This window comes from Propithecus coquereli, unplaced genomic scaffold (assembly GCF_000956105.1).
Source record: "Propithecus coquereli isolate 6110/MARCELLA unplaced genomic scaffold, Pcoq_1.0 Scaffold825, whole genome shotgun sequence".
Classification (NCBI taxonomy): domain Eukaryota; kingdom Metazoa; phylum Chordata; class Mammalia; order Primates; family Indriidae; genus Propithecus; species Propithecus coquereli.
This window is the reverse complement of record NW_012154452.1, coordinates 613,844-633,402: the sequence shown is the minus strand read 5'-3', so window position 1 is coordinate 633,402 and position 19,559 is coordinate 613,844. Positions and strand designations below refer to the sequence as shown.

Sequence of the window (19,559 nt, the reverse complement as noted above, 5' to 3'; positions counted from 1 at the left end):
AGCCGGGCATGGTGGCACATGCCTGTAGTCCCAGCTACTCAGGAGGCTGAGGCAGAAGGATTGCTTGAGCCCAGGAGTTTGAGGTTGCTGTGAGCTAGCCTGATGCCATCACACTCTAGCCCAGCCAACAGAGCAAGACTCTGTCTCAAAAAAAAAAAAAAAAAAAAGACTACAAAGTCATAAGGAAAATGTTTTCACCAAGACCAATCCTCTCTGATATTTTTTACTTTTTAACTTGTACAATGGCGTATTCTTATAGAAAGGTGTCTAATTCTAGCACAACCACTCCTTAACAAGGAGCTATCTGTACAAATAAAATCTTAACACAAAAGTAAAAACAAAAGGAATTTCTTTGCTTGACGAGGGATGGAGAGCCAATGGTAAGAACACTGAGAACATAGTCTGAAAACAAATTAAGGAAGGAGAGGCTAAAGGAAAGGCCACTTTGGGCCAAAGCAGAGCACGAGACTGGTTACCTGCTGGCCCTGAAGCCTCTGCTGAAGCTGCATTCTAAGTTGCTTGGGGGTGTTTGTCCGAGGTCTCATGACGTTGGCCCTAGGGTGCATTCCTTGAAGAGGAAAATTGCCTTGCTGGTTCATCTGATTCATCATAGAGTTAAAAGATGGTGATTGTCCCTGAAGATTAAAGCCTCCTTGCACTGGAGGCCCCTGTGCTGGTGGGTAGGTTTGCCCATATAATGCTGCCTTCTGATCCATCATTACTGCTGCTTCTTGGCCTTGGAAAGCATCCTGTTTGGGCTCCAAAGCCTGTCCCTTAAACAACAAACACGTAAATGAACAGTGAAGTATATCTGTGAAAGCAACATAAATCACATGCTCTAATGAAAATTAAAAATAGTTAATATATGTGAACAATGTTGCAGAATTCCAAAAGCAAAATCAAGCTTATTGTCTGAAGTTCCATCAGAACACATGCTATATGTCCTCTGTTCCCTGAGAACACAGACTACACCCCATCTGTTCACGACTTGTCCTACAGCTTTGCAGACTCTCACACAGACACTAGAATGTTTTCGGAGCTAAATATCTATAATGCATTAAATACCTAGAGAAATATTACTTGTTCTAGACCAGATTTCTGTACCAATAAACATGGATCTCCCAAGCCAAGTATAAATTAAAATCACTGTGTTCAATGAATTCTCATGTAATTTGTGCAAGAATGTTTTTGAAAGTAGCAAGAGGTGATTTTGGTAGAGAGACGGGTAAAGCAACAAATGTTCACAGCCCCTGGAGTGTATTCACCAGCTGAACAAACTCTAAAGGTCATCACCCACCACTATTCACACATAGGGGAAGAAAAGGAAATCCACTCATTCAACAAGTATTTATTAAAGCTTGTTATGTGCCAGACATCACTTCTCTACATGCTAAGGATATATGCAAAATAACATCCAGTAGGTGACAGAAAGAGAAGTAAAAATTAATATTCTTTTTCTTTTCTTTAGGAGACAGGATCTCACTCTGCCACCCAGCCTGGAGTGCAAGTGGCACAATCATAGCTCACTGCAACCTCAAAGTCCTGCGCTCAAGGGTTCCTTCCACCTCACTCTTCCAAAGTGCCAGGATTCCAAGCATGAGCCACTGCACCCAGCCAGAAAAAGAAGTAAAAATAAATATTCTGATGGAGGAAAAAGCCTGCCGTGCTAAGACAAGAGCAGCCTATCAGGTACTGCATTCACCTTTATCTTTCCATCTTGTGGGCATGGAATGGCAAGCACTCAGTCAAAACCCTTGACAAGTCTCACCTTAAAGCATCCTTCACCCCACTGTATTTTCTGATACCTCTCTTTTTTTTTATTTATTATTCCAGGGTTTTGTGAGGGTACAAACATTATAGTTACACTTTATGTCTTTGCCTCACCCAAATGCGGGTTAAAGGCATGCCCTTCCCTCCCTTTAGTGCTCCCCATGTCCTTTAGTTATAGATTTGCCCCCCCCATCCCCCTAATCCCTAGAGAGTATTTCTGCCATGTGATCAACCTAGTGTTGATCAGTTAGTACCAATCTGATGGTGAGTACAAATGGATCCCGTTCTTCGGCTCTTTTGGTGCCCCACTTTGGATAATGGGCTTAAGTTTAATCCAGGAAAGTATAAGAGGTGACGCCTCTCATTTTTTATGCACACACGCACACACACACAGATTCTTTTATATATATATAAGTAGGCATACTTCATATATATATGAAATAAAGTATTTCCCTATTGCTATATTTCCTGATAATTATTTATGAGAAGGTAGTTTTTGTTTTTGAGACAGTCTCGCTCTGTTGCCTGGGCTAGAGTGCAGTGGCATGATCATAGCTCACAGCAACCTCACACTCCTGAGCTCAAGCAATCCTCTCACCTCAGCCTCCCAGAGTGCTAGGATGAGAAGGTAGTTTTTAATAGTCTAAAGACAAGGAAATGAACATGGTATTATGTAAGGTAAATCTGAGGTCGTGTAATTTGGGAAAAAATTATTTTATGAAAATGACTCAACAGTTGCTCTGTTTTTCCTTCTCTCACCAGTATTTAATTTCCATGGTGCTTGGTACTTTGATTTTTAATCTCTCTGTATATATACACTTTCTTTTATACACACACATATACACACACATACACTCTCTTGCTATTTAGGTGCTCTCATCCACTGGTCATAACTATCAAATTTTTGTCTGCAGCCCAATATCTCTGAACTCTTAATTTTGCTTATGGAAATGCCTACTCAACATCTTTACCTGGATGTCTCAGGGATCGCAAACTTAACATGCAGAAAACAGAAGCTGAGATTGCCAACAGCCCTTCCCCCCAAAAAGGCTTGTTCTCCAACCTGCCCTATGTCACAATGCAGTCCGCTCTCCGTACCCATGGGTTCTGCATCCATGGATTCAATCAACCGGGGATCAAAAATATTCTGGAGAAAAAAGGGTGGATACTCAGGGATGACTATACATGGCAACACCATTCATCACCCCAGAAGTAAAAGCCAGCAATCTTGATTCTTCACATTCTTCCTTTCCAAGCACATGCACACTTGTGTGCACAAACACAGGCAAACACACGGTCTACCAGTCCTGTCAGTTTTTCTTCCAGGGCATGCTGTGTATCCTTTCCTTTCTTTCCATGACATCTACTGGACTCTTGTCATAACTGACATCTGTGCTTCTACTTTGTCCCATCATACCAACTCCCTCCTTCAGATAGCAACTGGAGATAGTTTTTTTAAGAGACAAGGTCTTGCTCTGTCACCCAGGCTGGAGTGCAGTGGCATGATCATAGCATAGCAACCTCAAACTCTTGGCTCAAGTAATCCTCCCACCTCAGCCTCCCCAGTAGCTGGGACTACAGGTGCGCACCACCACACCTAGCAGAAGATATCTTTTGATACAGCAAATCATACCTTTAAGTGAAATATGGCAGATTATCATGCATGTTTACCTCCATTCATTTGCTACCCTACTAAAATGCCAATAAAGAATTTAAAAGGGTGTATTTATCCACAAAACAATAAAAATAAGGAAAGGAACAAGATCAAATATTTCAGTAAATATTTGGAAGATAGAAAGTGAATGGAGTAGGAACCAACTCAACAGAGCAGAGAAATTTAGACCTATGTGCCTGCAAAGGAAAAATACATATGAAAAGTGAGCAAATGTATCCCACAGAACTAATCAGAGTTTCCATGGGGCTGGTAGAGGATCAAGGTACAGTGCTGAAACAGAGGATTGATAAGTTAAGGAGTCTGAGTATAGAGCAGGGGGTCAACCACCTCACTGCTTGCTCCCTGACCCCTTAAATGGCTATACCTTCCACCTAACCCCCCAAAGGGCCTCGATTCAGGGACACCAAGCAAAGGAGAGGAGAGGAATGAGGCAGAGGCTAGAAATGAGAAATTTTATAGTTTACATATTTATAATTTCTAATAAAACTTTATATTTTATAATTTTATATCCTACACTATGTGATCATCCACTTACCTCTCCAGCCCAGCTCCCAAAATGTAACCAGGTCATAAAAGATTGCCAGGCCATCTTTTGGAGGCCCCTTCCCCAGGAAAAAAGTATACAGATCTAGGAGGGTGGGAGGGGGGTTTTGGGAGAGTCCCGAAATAAGCAGCTCCGCACATAATCACCCACAGTAAAGACAACTGATCCTGCTCACACCTGCAGAGCTTGAAATCAGCTTTTTAATGTATCATTCTTTATATATAAAAACAGTCAAGGATCACCAGATACTTGATAAAAGCTTCCAACATGAAAGGGACCCAGACGAAATACAGAATCAACATTACGCCCAACATGTTGACAGAAAGCCCAAAAAGAAAGGTCAGGGAAAAAATGGCAGAGATAAAATTATTAAAGAAATTTTACCCAAAAATGCCTCCAAACCAAAGGGAATATCTATGCATCTAGTACACAGCAGAATGAATGAAATAACACCCACAGCAAGATATAGCATCATAAAATTTCAGAGGTAAAAAGTTCCTAAATAATTCCAAAGAGAATAAATAGTTCATGTGCAGAACAGAAATCAAAACAAAATATGACTCAATAGCAAGACTAGATGGCAGAAGAAATCTCTTAAAATTCTAAGAGGAAATTATTTCAACCTAGAATTTAATACAGAAGCCAGACACGCAGGAGGGTGGAATAAAGATATTTTCAGACACACAAGGACCAAAACATTATATCTCATGCAGTGGAGATAGAGAAGTTAATAGAACTTGTGCTTCAGCAAAACAAAGAGTAGGCCGGGCGCAGTGGCTCACGCCTGTAATCCTAGCACTCTGGGAGGCCGAGGCGGGCGGATTGTTTGAGCTCAGGAGTTCGAAACCAGCCTGAGCAAGAGCAAGACCCCGTCTCTACTAAAAATAGAAAATAAATTAATCGGCCAACTAAAAATATACAGAAAAAATTAGCCGGGTATGGTGGTGCATGCCTGTAGTCCCAGCTACTCGGGAGGCTGAGGCAGGAGGATCGCTTGAGCCCAGGAGTTTGAGGTTGCTGTGAGCGAGGATGACGCCACGGCACTCTAGCCTGGGCAACACAGTGAGACTCTGTCTCAAAAAAAAAAGTTGAGTTTCACTACCTCGGCGTGGGACAAGTGATTGTGGTTCTTCAATAAAGATACTTCTGTATCATTTTAAGTTACAAACATGATTACTTTGCTAAAAATAACAGTTAATTATAACAAAACAGGAAAGCAGTCTCATTACTAAATTCCTAAAGTTCTTCCATGGCTTCCTAATATAACAGGGAAATTCTAGACTCCTTAAGATGGCTTTGTGGATCCTAGCCTCCACTTACCTCTCTGCCATCATTTTGTATCACTCTCCCTCTGCTCTCAATGACTTTCGGTTATTTCCTTGAACCCCTAAGTTCTTTACTACCTAAGGACTTTTGAGTTTGCTGTAGCTCTTCTGGAACATTCTTCCCTAGCTCTTTGCATAGCTAGTTCCTTTTCATCCTTTTGGTGTCATCTCTCCCAAAAAGAGCTTTCTTGACCATTCAAGTAAGTCGCCGGTTATTCTTTATCTCATCATCCTGGATTTGAAAACATAAACTTTTATAACTAAAGAACAAAACTAAAAACAAGCCCCATCAAAAAGAAAACTGGGAAAAAAAACTATTTGCAATATATTAGACAAGTTAATAGTCGTCCTTGGAATTGCAACCCAAACATGACGTTTTTAGAGAAGAATTTTGATAACCAACACCCCACCATCACTGCCACCTAAAGAAAAGGTTGCCCTGTCAGATACAGTCTCAGAGTACCACATGCCTTTCCTCATAGCACCTATTATACCATACCGACTTCTGAGTGGTTCCCTGTCTGGCCTTTGCCTTGCCCAGAGGGATGTGAGATTTGGGAGAAGGAACTAATTTGCTCACTATTCTCCCTCAGCTTCTAACAGAAAACTGATTGGCATATAGAAGACAAATATTTGTTGAATTAAGGAATAAACAAAATCGATAACCAAATATACATAAAGTACTTTTGCAAATCAACAATAAAAACCCATCAGAAAACTATAAAAATGCACATAGATGGCCAATAAGCATAAAAGTTGTTCAGTCTTGCAAATAAAAGAAATATAATCTAAAACTTTTTAGATTTTCTTTGCCGATTAGACTAAGATTTTGAAAAATAATCATGCTCAGTATTTGTTTAATCACTTGCTCATTCATACTGTGTGTGTTCTTTCATTGATTTGAGCCACACCAACTCAGTACTGGTGCAGGTATGAGGAATATCATACTCTTGTGGAAAAGTAGCTAGTGTAGTTTTTCAGGAAAACCACCTGAAAATAAGTAGCAAAATCTTTAAAATATCCACACACTCTAACCCACTAATCCTTTCTTTGCATTATATTAATATCTAAGGAAAAAGAATAAGTGAATGAGACATGAGTAATTAACAGAATTGTTAGTAATAAAAAATATTGGCAGGGTGTGGTGGCTAACTCCTATAATCCTAGCACTCTGGGAGGCCAAGGCGGGAGGATCACTTGAGCTCAGGAGTTCAAGACCAGTCTGAGCAAGAATGAGACCCTGTCTCTACTAAAAATAGAAAAAATTAGCTGGGCATGGTGGTGGGCACCTGTAGTCCCAGCTATTAGGGAGGCTGAGGCAGGAGAATTACTCGAGCCTAGGAGTTAGAGGTTGCTGTGAGCCAAGCTGACGCCATGACACTCTAGCCCAGGCAACAGAACAAGACTCTGTCTCAAAAAATAATAACAATAATAATAATAGTAATAATAAATATTGCAGAACAATTTATATTTTCATCAGTAAAGGACCGGTTAAAATACATTGTGTTCCATATAATAATATTTGGCCATTAAAATTAAAGATGTATTTATTAAACATATAAAGATGACTGACAGTGATGACTTTCATAAACTAAAACTGGTTACAAGAGTGTTTTAGAGTTTATTACCACTTTAAAAAAAATATACAGTCAAATATTTGCACATAAACTTTTTTTTTTGAAGACAGGGTCTTGTTCTGCTGCCCTGGCTAGAGTGCAGAGGTGTCATCATTTAACTCAATACAACCTCAAACTCCTGGGCTCAAGCCATCCTCCCACCTCAGAACTCCCAAGTAGCTGGGACTACAGGTATATGCCACCATGCCCGGCTAATTTTCTAGTTTTTGTAGAAATGGAATCTCGCTATATTGCGCAGGCTACTTACATTCCTGGCTTCAACTGATCCTCCCGCCTGGGCCTCCCAAACTGCTTGGATTACAGGCATGAGTCACTGCACCCAGCCTGCACATACACCTTTTTTAAATGTAAAAACATTAGTCATGCACTACATGACGACATTTCAGTCAACGACGAACCACATATATGATGGTGGTTCCACAGGATTATAACACATTATTTTTACTGTACCTTAGTTCTACATTTAGATATGTTTAGAGACACAAATACCTATCACTGTATTATAATTGCCTATAGTATTCAATATAGTAACATGCTGTACAGTTTGCAGTCTAGGAGCAACAGGCTATACCTTATAGCCTACGCATATACTAGGCTGTATCATCTAGGCACTCTGTAAAGTTCACGCAATGACAAAAACCACCTAATGACATATTTCTCACAACATATCCCCATTATTAAGCAATACATAATGATATAAACCAAAAAGTAAAGAATGACTGCCAGTATTACAGAAAATTTTAAACTTTTTTATGTACTTCTTGCAATTGTCAAAATTTTAAATAATGACAAGTATTTTATCATCGAGACAAAGCAAGCGATTTCCAGCTTAAACTAAAATTTTAAAAGGCAGTTCAAGCTTTCTGGTCCCTCACACACACACCCAGAGTTATAAATAGCTCCTCAGTGCCAGAGTCATATGTCACTGGCACCCTTGAAGGTGTACACAAGGACTGCTTAGTGTTTCCCATTCGCCCTTTAAAAACTTCTGTGACAGTGTTTGCCACACTGTAGTGTAATTCCTTATGTACCTGTCATCTCCCCAACAAAGACTGAGAAGCCCCTGATGATCTACTTATTGTTGAATGCACAGACCTATACAGTGCCCCCTAAAAACTCTTTAAATAAAAACAGCCACTACAAAATGTGTTTCAAAAATACAGATTTGTGAATGGAATATTTTCATAAGGCTGGGTATGAGATAGGAACAGGAGATGATGATACTAGGATGTTCAGATTCACCACAGTAAATGAGTTTTGTTTAACAAAAAAACTTGCCTTCTCAGAGTACACACTGGTTGGCTAAGTAGTAGAGAAAGAGTTATAAAAACGAGAACTCTTAGCCAGGCACGGTGGCTCACGCCTGTAATCCTAGCTCTCTGGGAGGCCAAGGCGGGCGGATTGTTCGAGCTCAGGAGTTCGAAACCAGCCTCAGCAAGAGCGAGACCCCGTCTCTACTAAAAATACAAAGAAATTAATTGGACAACTAAAAATATATATAGAAAAAATTAGCCAGGCATGGTGGCACATGCCTGTAGCCCAGCCACTTGGGAGGCTGAGGCAGGAGGATCGCTTGAGCCCAGGAGTTTGAGGTTGCTGTGAGCTAGGCTGATACCACGGCACTCTAACCTGGGCAACAGAGCCAGACTCTGTCTCAAAAAAAAAATGAGAACTCTTAACTAACATAAATAAAAAGTAGCATTTTATAAAGAGTATAGTAGTTTCACTGAATCATTTCTATAGTTGCCTAAAATTTGAACATCTGTATTAAACAGTAGGTTGCTGGAAATAATACCACAATCCTAAGTATATTCTCTAAACTTAATAGTAGTATCCGTGAATGTAGGGATATATATAATACAAGTACCAGGAAAGACACACATACAGGCATTCTTACACATGGCTTGAGGAATGTGCATACACACATGCACACATAAGCACATGCAAATATACATTCTCCTACTTCCAGGTTAACACAACCTACCTGATTTACAAGTTCGGGGATGCCCAAAGCTCTGTCAATTTCTTCCAGGCCTGTAGCATCTGTATTGCTCAGAAGAGTGTGCAGCTGGTCCAATAATGCTCTTTCATCACTCTGGCCTTCCAGGTTAGAAGGTGGCCCAACAAGATCGTCCAGGGAATTCCTAAGAATGGGCCTAGAAAGAGACTTGAAATAAATTTCAATGGCGCTTTCTCTCTTTTAAAAAACAATACTAGATCACAGAAACTATGAATAGTATTTTTAAAGAACCATAACTCACATACTACAAGTACAAACAATAAACTGAGTAGTAGAAAAGAATGAAAGGCATCAATTTATATTTAAGGTACACAATTTTAAAGCTTCACCAGGCCATCGTAGACCATAATATATATAGCTGACACCCTCAATCCCACCACCAAAATTTAACTGTCAAATCTCAGGCATTTGGGGGATAGCAGAGATTTTGGGAAGAGGGATGGAAAGGATGAGAAAGGGTATTCTTTTCAAGACAAGAACGTGCATGAGTAGTAGTTATATTACTTGAAAACTGGGGAAATCAAAAGAAAAGGAGAAAAAAAAAAAGAGAAGGAGAAAGGATAGAAATGTTGAGTTATCAATGATTTGAGTCTTGAGAAATGCCAAAATCACTTTTTGTTTACTTGGCCCACAGAGCTCACATTGGCAAGTGTAATATAATACAAACCCCACACACACCCACAGCAAGTTGCCACAATTCTCCAACACATAAAAGGGCATGAAGTTAGACATTTATATCCTGCATCAGAAAAGTTCTGTGGACCTGCAATTGTTTGTTCTCTACTGAGTAGAGAAGCATTCGAGTTAATAACTCATGTAGTTACATCACTGTCTATTCAATAGATTGGTTTATTTTTTCTTTGCATAATTTATTGTAGAATTTGGGTTAGATTTGACAATGACAGTGGCCTCTTGCATGCAAATAAGTTACTAAGCTAAATAAAAATGAAATACAGACTTAATCCACAATTTTTCTTTTACAAAAATTTTTAAAGGTGCTATAGTTCACTTTCACCATCATCACTGAAATGTTTTAAATAACTTTAGAAAAGAATTATCCAAACCTTTAAAATAAATTTTCTCGAAAACTGAGGCTTACCCTCTGACCAACATTTATAAAACCACTGAAACACATACTTATTTTGTCAAACTGGTGCTAATCTATCCCCCTTTTCATGAAATTAACATTACGAGAACCAATCATCTCACAGATAGGCTCTCAGAGGTTTGACCACTGAGTGGTCCTGATAGCTGAACAACAGAGTTCTATCTCCTCCCTCTCCTGTGAATACCACTGCTTGCTGCCTCGGCCTCATTTTCACACACATTATCCAAGAAATAACCAGATGGTAACCAAGTAACTCAATTACAGGGAAGTTTTCTCATTCTCTTTCAGGTTTGTTCTTGTGCTCCAACTCTTTTCTAGATAACCCAAAGCTAAGATTTTCTACAGAGTCACAAGATACAGCCCTACCTATTTTGAGTCCCGTGAGGACCTTGTTCCATAGACAACAAGCCATCTGGCCAGGAACCTGGTTGGTTAGATGCTGCTGCTTGGCCATAGGGATTGACCCCCATTCCCATGGGAATCTCACCATGCCCTGGGGGAGCAAAAAGAAAACATAAATTTTCAAATAAGCCAACAGCAAAAAGTTACTCTGAAACACATATCTGCATTTTTATGAAGGGGACACTTACTCATTTGAAGCAGCTGCTGCTGCTGCTGCTGCTGCTGCTGCTGCTGCAACATTGGTCTCGCGCCTGGTATGCTATTAGACCGAAGAGGCAAGGAAGGCATAGAGCCACCCACTGCAGGTCTGGGTAAAGAAGCATTATAATCTCCTCCTGGTCTTCCCATGGAGTTTGAATTCATAGGTTCCATTCTGCTGGCCTTCGAGTTTGGTAAGCCCCAGTCTTCTGTGGAAGGAGTCTGAGTCAAAGTCACATTTCTATTTGGTCCACCTAAAACAGGTAGACATGATTAGGCCTTTTCCATATTATAATGAAATCCTTCTTATATAGGTACAGCCTTTATACATAACATCAGCCAGGACAAAAGAGCACTTTGTCAACCTAACAATAGCGCTGACCAACTGTGGAGATGGTTTCAAAAGGCCCCTATTACCACATATTCATTACAGGTTAGAAAATATCTTAGACCAAAAAACTCTTTAAGAGTTTATAGACAGCGGCCGGGCTGAGTGTGTGGCTGACTGGTCTGTCCCTGGGTCCCGTCACCCATGATACAGCAGTGCTGCAATGGCAGAACCACAGTCCACATCCAGCGGCCTCACAGACGAGGCCGCCCTCAATTGCTGCTCCAACGTGGACCCCAACACCAAAGATTTTCTATTGCAGCAGACCATGCTATGAATTAAGAATCCTAGTAAGTCACTGGATTTTCATACTAGAGTTCTTGGAATGATGCTACTCCAAAAGTTAGATTTTCCTACTATGAAATTTTCACCCTATTTCTTGGCTTATGAGGATAAAAATGACATCCCCAAACATAAAGATGAAAAAGTAGGCCGGGCGCGGTGGCTCATGCCTGTAATCCTAGGTCTCTGGGAGGCCGAGGCGGGGGGATTGTTTGAGCTCAGGAGTTCGAGACCAGCCTGAGCAAGAGTGAGACCCCGCCTCTACTAAAATTAGAAAGAAATTAATTGGACAACTAAAAATACATAGAAAAAATTAGCCGGGCATGGTGGCACATGCCTGTAGTCCCAGCTACTCGGGAGGCTGAGGCAAAAGGATCGCTTGAGCCCAGGAGTTTGAGGTTGCTGTGAGCTAGGATGACGCCACGGCACTCTAACCCGGGCAACACAGTGAGACTCTGTCTCAAAAAAAAAAAAGAAAAAAGAAAAAGTACCATAGGTATTCTCCAGAAAAGCTACACTTGAGCTGACATACAATTGGAACACTGAAGATGATGAGACCCAGAGTTACCACAGTGGCAACTCAGACCCTCGAGGATTTGGTCACACTGGAATTGCTGTTCCTGATGTACACGGTGCTTGTAAAAGATCTAAAGAACTGGGAGTCAAATTTGTGAAGAAACCTGATGATGGAAAAATGAAAGTCCTGGCATATACTCAAGATCCTGATGGCTACTGAATTGAAGTTTTGAATCCTAACAAAAAGGCAACTATTATCTAGTGCTGTGAGAGTGCTCCTGTGAGATTCCAGTGAAGACAGATTAAAGAAGAAAATAATGTGATTCAAGATATTCAGAGAGCAGAAGCATCTAGGACTGAAGGATCACTGCTGCAATTCAAATTATTCTTAAATCCATTTCCCTTTCCTATTTCACCTGAGGTTTTTTCACCTAATTGTTCAGTCATTCTGGTTTTAAAGTAATGCTTTATCTTATGTCCTTGAATATAGTTGTGTAACTTTACTTTTTAGTTAATAACTAAAACAATTCCCTTCAGAGGCTGTATTTATTTGCCTTCTTCTATCTCCTAAATAATACTTCTCTTCAAGCCAAAAAGAAAAAAAGTGTTTACATAAGAAAGGATAAAATAAATGAAGGATACTCATGGAAAAAATATCATATTAATGTTATTCAAGAACTTATTACTTACTTGCAATTACTTAAATGGCTTTAAGTATTTGAAATTTGTTTTTCCCAAAAGAAATTATCATAAATACTAATTAGCAATAACATACCCATATTGGAGCCATAATTTTCCTGACTATCCATCATTCTTGGATTCCCACCCAACATGGGTTGCTTTGGTAACATGGGGAAAGCACTAATATTCTTCACTGGAGGACTGGAGCCAACAGAAACAGGGCTATCTAGAGACACTGCTCGGTTATATGGAGGACGAATGGACTGCACAGACTGTGGACTTCTCAAACCTGCTGAAAACACAGAAGCATAATACATAAATATCTCCTGATGATTCAACACATAATCAAGTACAAGACATAAACACCACCCCTCCCCACCCAAGAATATCTTTCTTTCTTTACAAAATAAACACTAAGCCAAAAAAAAAAAAAAAAAAAAAGCCTCATATTCCAAATAAAGTAGAAACAACAATCTCAGTATTGGCTAATGTATTAGGTACTCTTCTGCAGCCTGATATGGTCATTAATATTCTGCTTCACTTAATACTGAAAAATTTACCAGTGTTTCAAACTCCTGGAAGTTCTTCCATATGTGTACATATTAAGTATGTTTATTATAATTTTATAATAAATATAACCAGATAAGTTGCTTTCTAATCAAACAAGAAATGAAATGTAAAATCTCTTCCTGACCTTTTTTCTTTTCTTTTTCCAATCTACTTGATTTACCTGACTATCTATTTCACTTTATTTAGGAAATAGTGCCACTGAAAATGAATAACCACCATTTTGGATAATTGTGAATTGCTCCTTTTCAACTGATACACACAACATACCCTTGTAAAACTGATGAATGAGTAAACGCACAGCAAAAAGAGAGAGTAAAAAGAAGAAAATTCTCATGATTCACTGAGGAGATTACATAAGCACAAAGGACAGGTTTTAGTCTACAGCTTTGTTTGCTCGTTAATCCAATTCTTTGTGGCTGAGAAAATATACACCCTAGTACTTACTACTCATCTGGAATAATCAAAGATGAACATTTGCTTATAAGTGCCACGATTACTGGCATATTAGTTACAATAGGGAAATTTTTAAATAATTTTTAAAAAACAGAAAAATGTCCAAAAAGTTTTTTAATACATTATAAATTAGTATAGGAAAGTGAGAGGCAGAGTATATGTTCTGAAGTTGCAAAAGCTATTCATATCTGGTCTTAGGGTAAAAGTGCATACCAGTGTGAAGAAAAGTTTCAAAGGCAGCAAGAACAAAAGCTAGTTCTTTCTTACCCAGCGAATTACCTCCTTGAAATATTTGTTGCTTGGTCCCCAGATGACTACCATTTGTGGATATGGAATTATTGTAAAAGTCAGAACTAGTCAGATCACCAAGAATAGCATCTAGATTATCCAAGTCTCCAGATCCCTAAAAATAAAATTTTAAAGCTTAACCTGTGTATATAATTAGACAGGTATAAGCATATTCGTAAGAAAATATATGAAATGGGTAATAGTAAAAAACAATAATTACCTGAAATGATAATGCCCAACTTAAAAGCTGGTTTATTATGATTCCCACCCCTAATCTTCCTCCTTAAAAGTAAGAACAGTTTAAACTACTGAGAATAAATCACCAGATTTAATCCTTTCAAAGGGTCATTTTTTTATTTACACTAGACATTTAATTCTCAAACTATAGGATATGGTTGAGCTAGCATCACTCACTAGCAGTGCACTAATCATTAGCTGACAGATGTCTGCATGTACGCAAACCTTCTGAAAACAAGTGTGATTAATAATATAAGTGATGTGTTGTATGAAAGGAGAGGAGATTAGCACTCCGCTTGACAAGGATGTAAGAGGCTCTCAGGCCTGTACGACATGCATACGGAAATTTTTTAAAATATTAAAATTTAAAAAAAAATAATATAAATGACAAGCTGACATTCAACAAGATATCCATGGGCACGCTCTAAAAAGGGCTTTTGGGGCAGGGCACAGTGACTCACACCTGTAATCCTAGCACTCTAGGAGGCCGAGGTGGGAGGATTGCTTGAGCTCAGGAGTTCCAGACCAGCCTGAGCAAGAGCAAGACACCGTCTCTACTAAAAATAGAAAAAATTAGCCAGGTATGGTGGCACACACCAGTAGTCCCAATTACTTGGGAGGCTGAGGCAGAAGGATCACTTGAGCCCAGGAGTTTAAGTTGCAGTGAACTCATGATCACACCAGTGCACCCGAGCTGGGGTGACAGAGCGAGACTCTCTCTCAAAAATAAAAAGCAGGGGTGGGAGCTTTGGTCAAAAAATTTTGCCAGGCCGGGGGCAGTGTGTTATGCCTGTAATCCTAGCATTCTGGGAGGCCAAGACAGGAGGATTGCTTGAGCTCAGGAGTTTGAGACCAGCCTGAGCAAGAGCGAGACCCTGTCTCTACTAAAAATAGAAAAATTAGCCAGGTGTCATGGCACACGCCTATAGTCCCAGCTGCTTGGGAGGCTGAGGCAGGATTGCTTGAGCCTGAGAGTTTGAGGTTGCAGTTAGCTATGACGACACCACTGTACTTTACCCAGGGCAACAGAGTGAAACTCTGTCTCAAAAACAAAAAAAAATTTGCCAAATACGAGGTTAAACAAAGTTAAGCCCACATTCTATTATAACTTCAAGACTTCTCCAAGCCTTTCATTTGCTCAGGTGCACGTTAACATCTCCTAGAATAGTGTTTCTCAAGCAGAGTTTGGGCAATACTTATATACGATGTCATCTCATACATGAAACTTGATTTTTTAGGTAAAAATCAAAATTATGTTGCTTAATACAAGTGTTTTTCCTGATCACTTCTACCATATCCTTAACGACCCAATCTACTTATTCTAACAATAAATACTTCCATGAACAAAATTTCACATTGTTACTAAAGAGTTGCAGTCACATTTTAAAACACACATATCTGATATTTCTAAACTGCATCATAATATACTTTACTGATACCCAAAAGAATTTTAAGAAATCAAAAGCTCAAGACTTAAAACTTTCATTAAATAAGCCTAAAATGATGAAGAATTTGTGTATTAAAAGAAAACCAAAAGAATTTGCATATAACACATCTAACACAGAAACAAAATGATAAAACACGATGACTATGATGGAATATACAGAAAACAAATTACCTCTTCACTTGTTTCTGTCTTAATTTTAGGGTCTTTCTCTTGACTTGAGCTAGGAATGGTGGAGCTGCTACACTGACTCATTTTATTATCCATTCCTTCCACTTGGGGCTGTAGTTCTTTAGGAAGTGTATCACTAGGATCATCCCTGTCCAGTAGATATCTAAGAAGTGCATTATTCTCCTTCTTCTTAGGACTTAGTTGCTCCTGCTTGACATTTCCTTCCCCACAAGAAGCTGTACTGCTAGTGTCTTTCCCGGTGGCTTCTGCAGTAATCTTGGCTACTTCAGCTGGCGAATTCCCATTCTGCAGCAACTTGTGCAAAATCCGGTGCTTCTCTTGCAACAGTGACCCATGCACATTGGATGTGGAGGACACTCCTCCAGATGTCGAAGAGGAGACTCCAGAGGGGCTGGTGACACTAATGGAAGAGTCTTTACAACTTGAATCCAGTGGGGAATTGGTCAAGGAGGAATGACCCCGGTCATCAGAAGAACAGGTAAGTAACTGTAGTAATTTTTTATGACCTTTGCTTTCCAAAGGACCTCTCTGATTCTCTGACCCTTCGACACTGCTCTCCTTACTTTCTTTGTCACTGAGGTGATCTCTGCTATTTGACTGACACATTGAACTCTCCACTGGATTTTGGTCACAATACAAGCCTGGGGAACTCTTAGAATCCTGACTGGTTACTTTACTTGGTTGGGTTATATTCATATTGGGAGAGTTATCCAATTTGGGGCCTGGTGATGACAGAGTAGATAAAAGAGAAGTCCCCACGCCCTCACTGATGGCTTGCAGAGCACTGAGAGAGCTGCTGGAAAAGTTGTGGCTCCCAGTATTACCAGAGGATCCCATGGGAGAGTGCACACCTAGATTTGGGGAAAAGTTAGGAAAAGAATTAGACTACCAGACACCGTAACAAAACAACACTTAATTCTCCAAAGTTTCTATTATAAAACAAATAAACTTCAAAAGAATTACAGTGGTATGGAAAGAAAAGAATTACTTGAAAAAAAAAAGAAAAGGAAATGCCAATATAAATACCTGCAACAGGAGAAAACTGATGTGAAGCCATCTTTGGACTCCCTCGATTACGAGGAGAAATCATGATATTCTGCTGGTTGGAGCCAAGACCAGGACTCCCATGTGGGGGACTACTCATGCTGAGCCCATAGCTGTTGTTCTGGTAGGAAGGTGGTGACTGCATGCCTGGCCCAGGAGTCAGTGAAGCTATGTTACTGGAGCCCCCATATCTAGTTCCACTCATCTGCCCTGTGGTGCTGGGATCTGCCATGCCATAGGCCCTGTTGCTTAGCATCTGTAAGCCTTGGTTTGGCGACATGCTCATGCCACCTACTGAATTACTGCATCCAGCTGCAGGAGGTCTAATGCCTTGTCCAACAGGATTTGGGTTTGGTCTATACCCATTTTGTTCTCTGCAAAAAAAAAAAACAAAACATGAAACTTTTACTTAAAAATTATAGGCGTGCATTATAGCCCTGAATCACAGATTAAAAAAAAAAAAAAAAGAAAAAAAAGATAAAAGTAATTACCTAGAAACTTAACTTCTTAGGTGCCATTCCAATACCTAGTGATAATTCCAATCTAGATATTGACCGATTATTAACCTAACAACATTTTTTTTTAATAAGCCACAGAAACTGAATGAGTAATACCACTACGGCAGAGTGAGGGATCATCAACTATGCTAAATGGAATCCTAGCCGAACTTTACTAGAGCTGCCACTATCTAGGGATTAACCTGGAGGTATCTGCAAATTACGCAAAATAATTAATGGGTGAATATCCTTCATGGGTTTCCTATTTATAATTACCAACACCACTACTAACTTGTTTTTTTGTTTTTGAAAAAGAGATAGGGTCTAGGTCTGTCACCAAGGCCGGAGTGCAGCAGTATGATCATAGCTCACTGCATCCTCGAACTCCTGGGTTCAAGTTAACCTCCTGCCTCAGCCTCCCAAGTAGCTGGGACTACAGGTGTGCCACCACCATTCCTGGCTAATAATTTATTTATTTATTTATTTATTTATTTATTTATTTATTTATTTATTTATTTATTTATTTATTTTAGAGATGGCTATGTTGCCTAGGCTAGTCTCAAAGTCCTGGCCTCAAGTGATCCTCCCACCTCAGTCTCCCAAATTGCCGGAATTACAGGTGTGAACCAATGCACCCAGCCACCATCCTTTAAAATGTACCTTCACATCTTAAATTCAGTCCCTATAACAATGCATCATTAGAAATAAAAGCTAACAGAGATAATCAGATTTTATATGTCCTTTTATCCACTAGCCCTCCCATCTCCCAGCTTTCCCATCAAGTAATTATATAATAAATACTCCGTTCCATAAAAAAAAAAACCTTAAAGAAAACACATCAGAATCTAGCCATCTACCTCCCTGATTTTTTTCTTCATTTCTCCTCCCCTCTTTTCAAGGGCCTTGTTTATGTAACCATTTTTTTTTTCATTTTTCTCTTTTTTATTTTAACAGTAAAGCATTTTGAGAACACTGTTACATTTAATATGAGACTATACAGTAATCTATCATTACCTCTGAAGAAAGTGAGTTGAGACAAAGCCATGACGATCATTTGTTACGGGATTTCGGAAGAGTTTGCTTTTTGTTTGTGCAGTCACTATAGTTCCATCAGCCAACGAGAATCGATACAATGGGGTTTCTGCATGGCCATGGATATAAGCTGTTGAGGAAAATATCCCATTACTAGTAACTACAATCGGCAAAACAAATACATATTAGGGAAGGAGAGGAAAGAAAGTACAACTTTTTAATAAAGACTTCAAGTACAACTTCAAGTACAACTTTTAATAAAGACTAGCCTGCACCAAAATTATAAACAGGCTAAAATAAGAATGCTCAGAAATTATTCTACTACCCCGCACCAACAAAACAACTATAGTTGTGTGTATAGTTAGTGTTTCATAGCTGTAGTCCCCAACTCCTGGGCCATAGACTGATACTGATCCATGGCCTGTTAGGAACTGGGCCACACAGCACGAGGTGAGCAGCCAGTATAGCTTCATCTGTATTTACAGCCACGCCCCATCACTCGCATCACTGCCTGAGCTCTGCCTCCTCTCAGATCAGCGGAGGCATTAGATTCTCACAGGAACTCCAAACTCTACTGTAAACAACGCATGCAAGGGATCTAGGTTGCGTACTCCTTAAGAGAATCTAATGCCTGATGATCTCAGGTGGTGATACTAGCACTGGGGAGTGGCTGCAAATACAGATTATCATTAGCAGAGAGGTTTGACTGCACAATAAATGTAATGCACTTGAATCATGCCGAATCCACCCCCTGCCCGCCTCCAAAGCCTACCATTCAGTGGAAAAACTGTCTTCCATGAAGCTGGTTCCTGGTGCCAAAAAGGTTGGGGACCACTGCTTTATAGCATATCAAACACAAACACAAACAAGATCAAGAATCAACCCCAAAGCCAGGCACAATGGTACATGCCCATAGTTCTAGCTCCATGGGAGGCGGAGGGGGTAGGGCTACTTAAGCCCAGGAATTTGAGTCCAACCTGGGCAACATAGCAAGACCCTCATCTCTAAAAAATTAAAAAATAAACCCCAAAATTCTTTACCTTCTTGATAGTGACGTTTCTGGGACCATGACTGCCCATCATTAAGACTAAAAAATCTTTGAATACACCTTCGGATTATATCTTCAAAGCCAGGCCTCATGGATGATCTCAGTGAATTTGTATCTATATTGACAACCTTTCCTATTAAACAGAAAATAAAATAAAAATTTAAAACTAGCCCACAAGTATTTATTGGCTGCCTACACATGGCTTAGC

General features: G+C 39.6%; 1 protein-coding gene and 1 pseudogene across 1 annotated transcript in view; one reads left to right on the top strand and one right to left on the bottom strand.

The window, feature by feature from the left end:
* NCOA3 (nuclear receptor coactivator 3) overlaps positions 1–19,559 on the bottom strand; it is a 136,510-nt gene that overhangs the window by 4,804 nt on the left and 112,147 nt on the right. The window contains exons 10-19 of the mRNA XM_012663714.1: positions 19,344–19,484; positions 18,286–18,433; positions 16,757–17,148; positions 15,713–16,581; positions 13,837–13,972; positions 12,641–12,838; positions 10,670–10,933; positions 10,446–10,572; positions 8,936–9,107; positions 477–773 (exon numbers count right to left, since the gene is read on the bottom strand). Of these exons, the coding sequence (XP_012519168.1) occupies positions 477–773; positions 8,936–9,107; positions 10,446–10,572; positions 10,670–10,933; positions 12,641–12,838; positions 13,837–13,972; positions 15,713–16,581; positions 16,757–17,148; positions 18,286–18,433; positions 19,344–19,484 (2,744 nt within the window). The remainder of the gene's footprint in view (positions 1–476; positions 774–8,935; positions 9,108–10,445; positions 10,573–10,669; positions 10,934–12,640; positions 12,839–13,836; positions 13,973–15,712; positions 16,582–16,756; positions 17,149–18,285; positions 18,434–19,343; positions 19,485–19,559) is intronic.
* Positions 11,228–12,127, top strand: LOC105825814 (annotated as a pseudogene).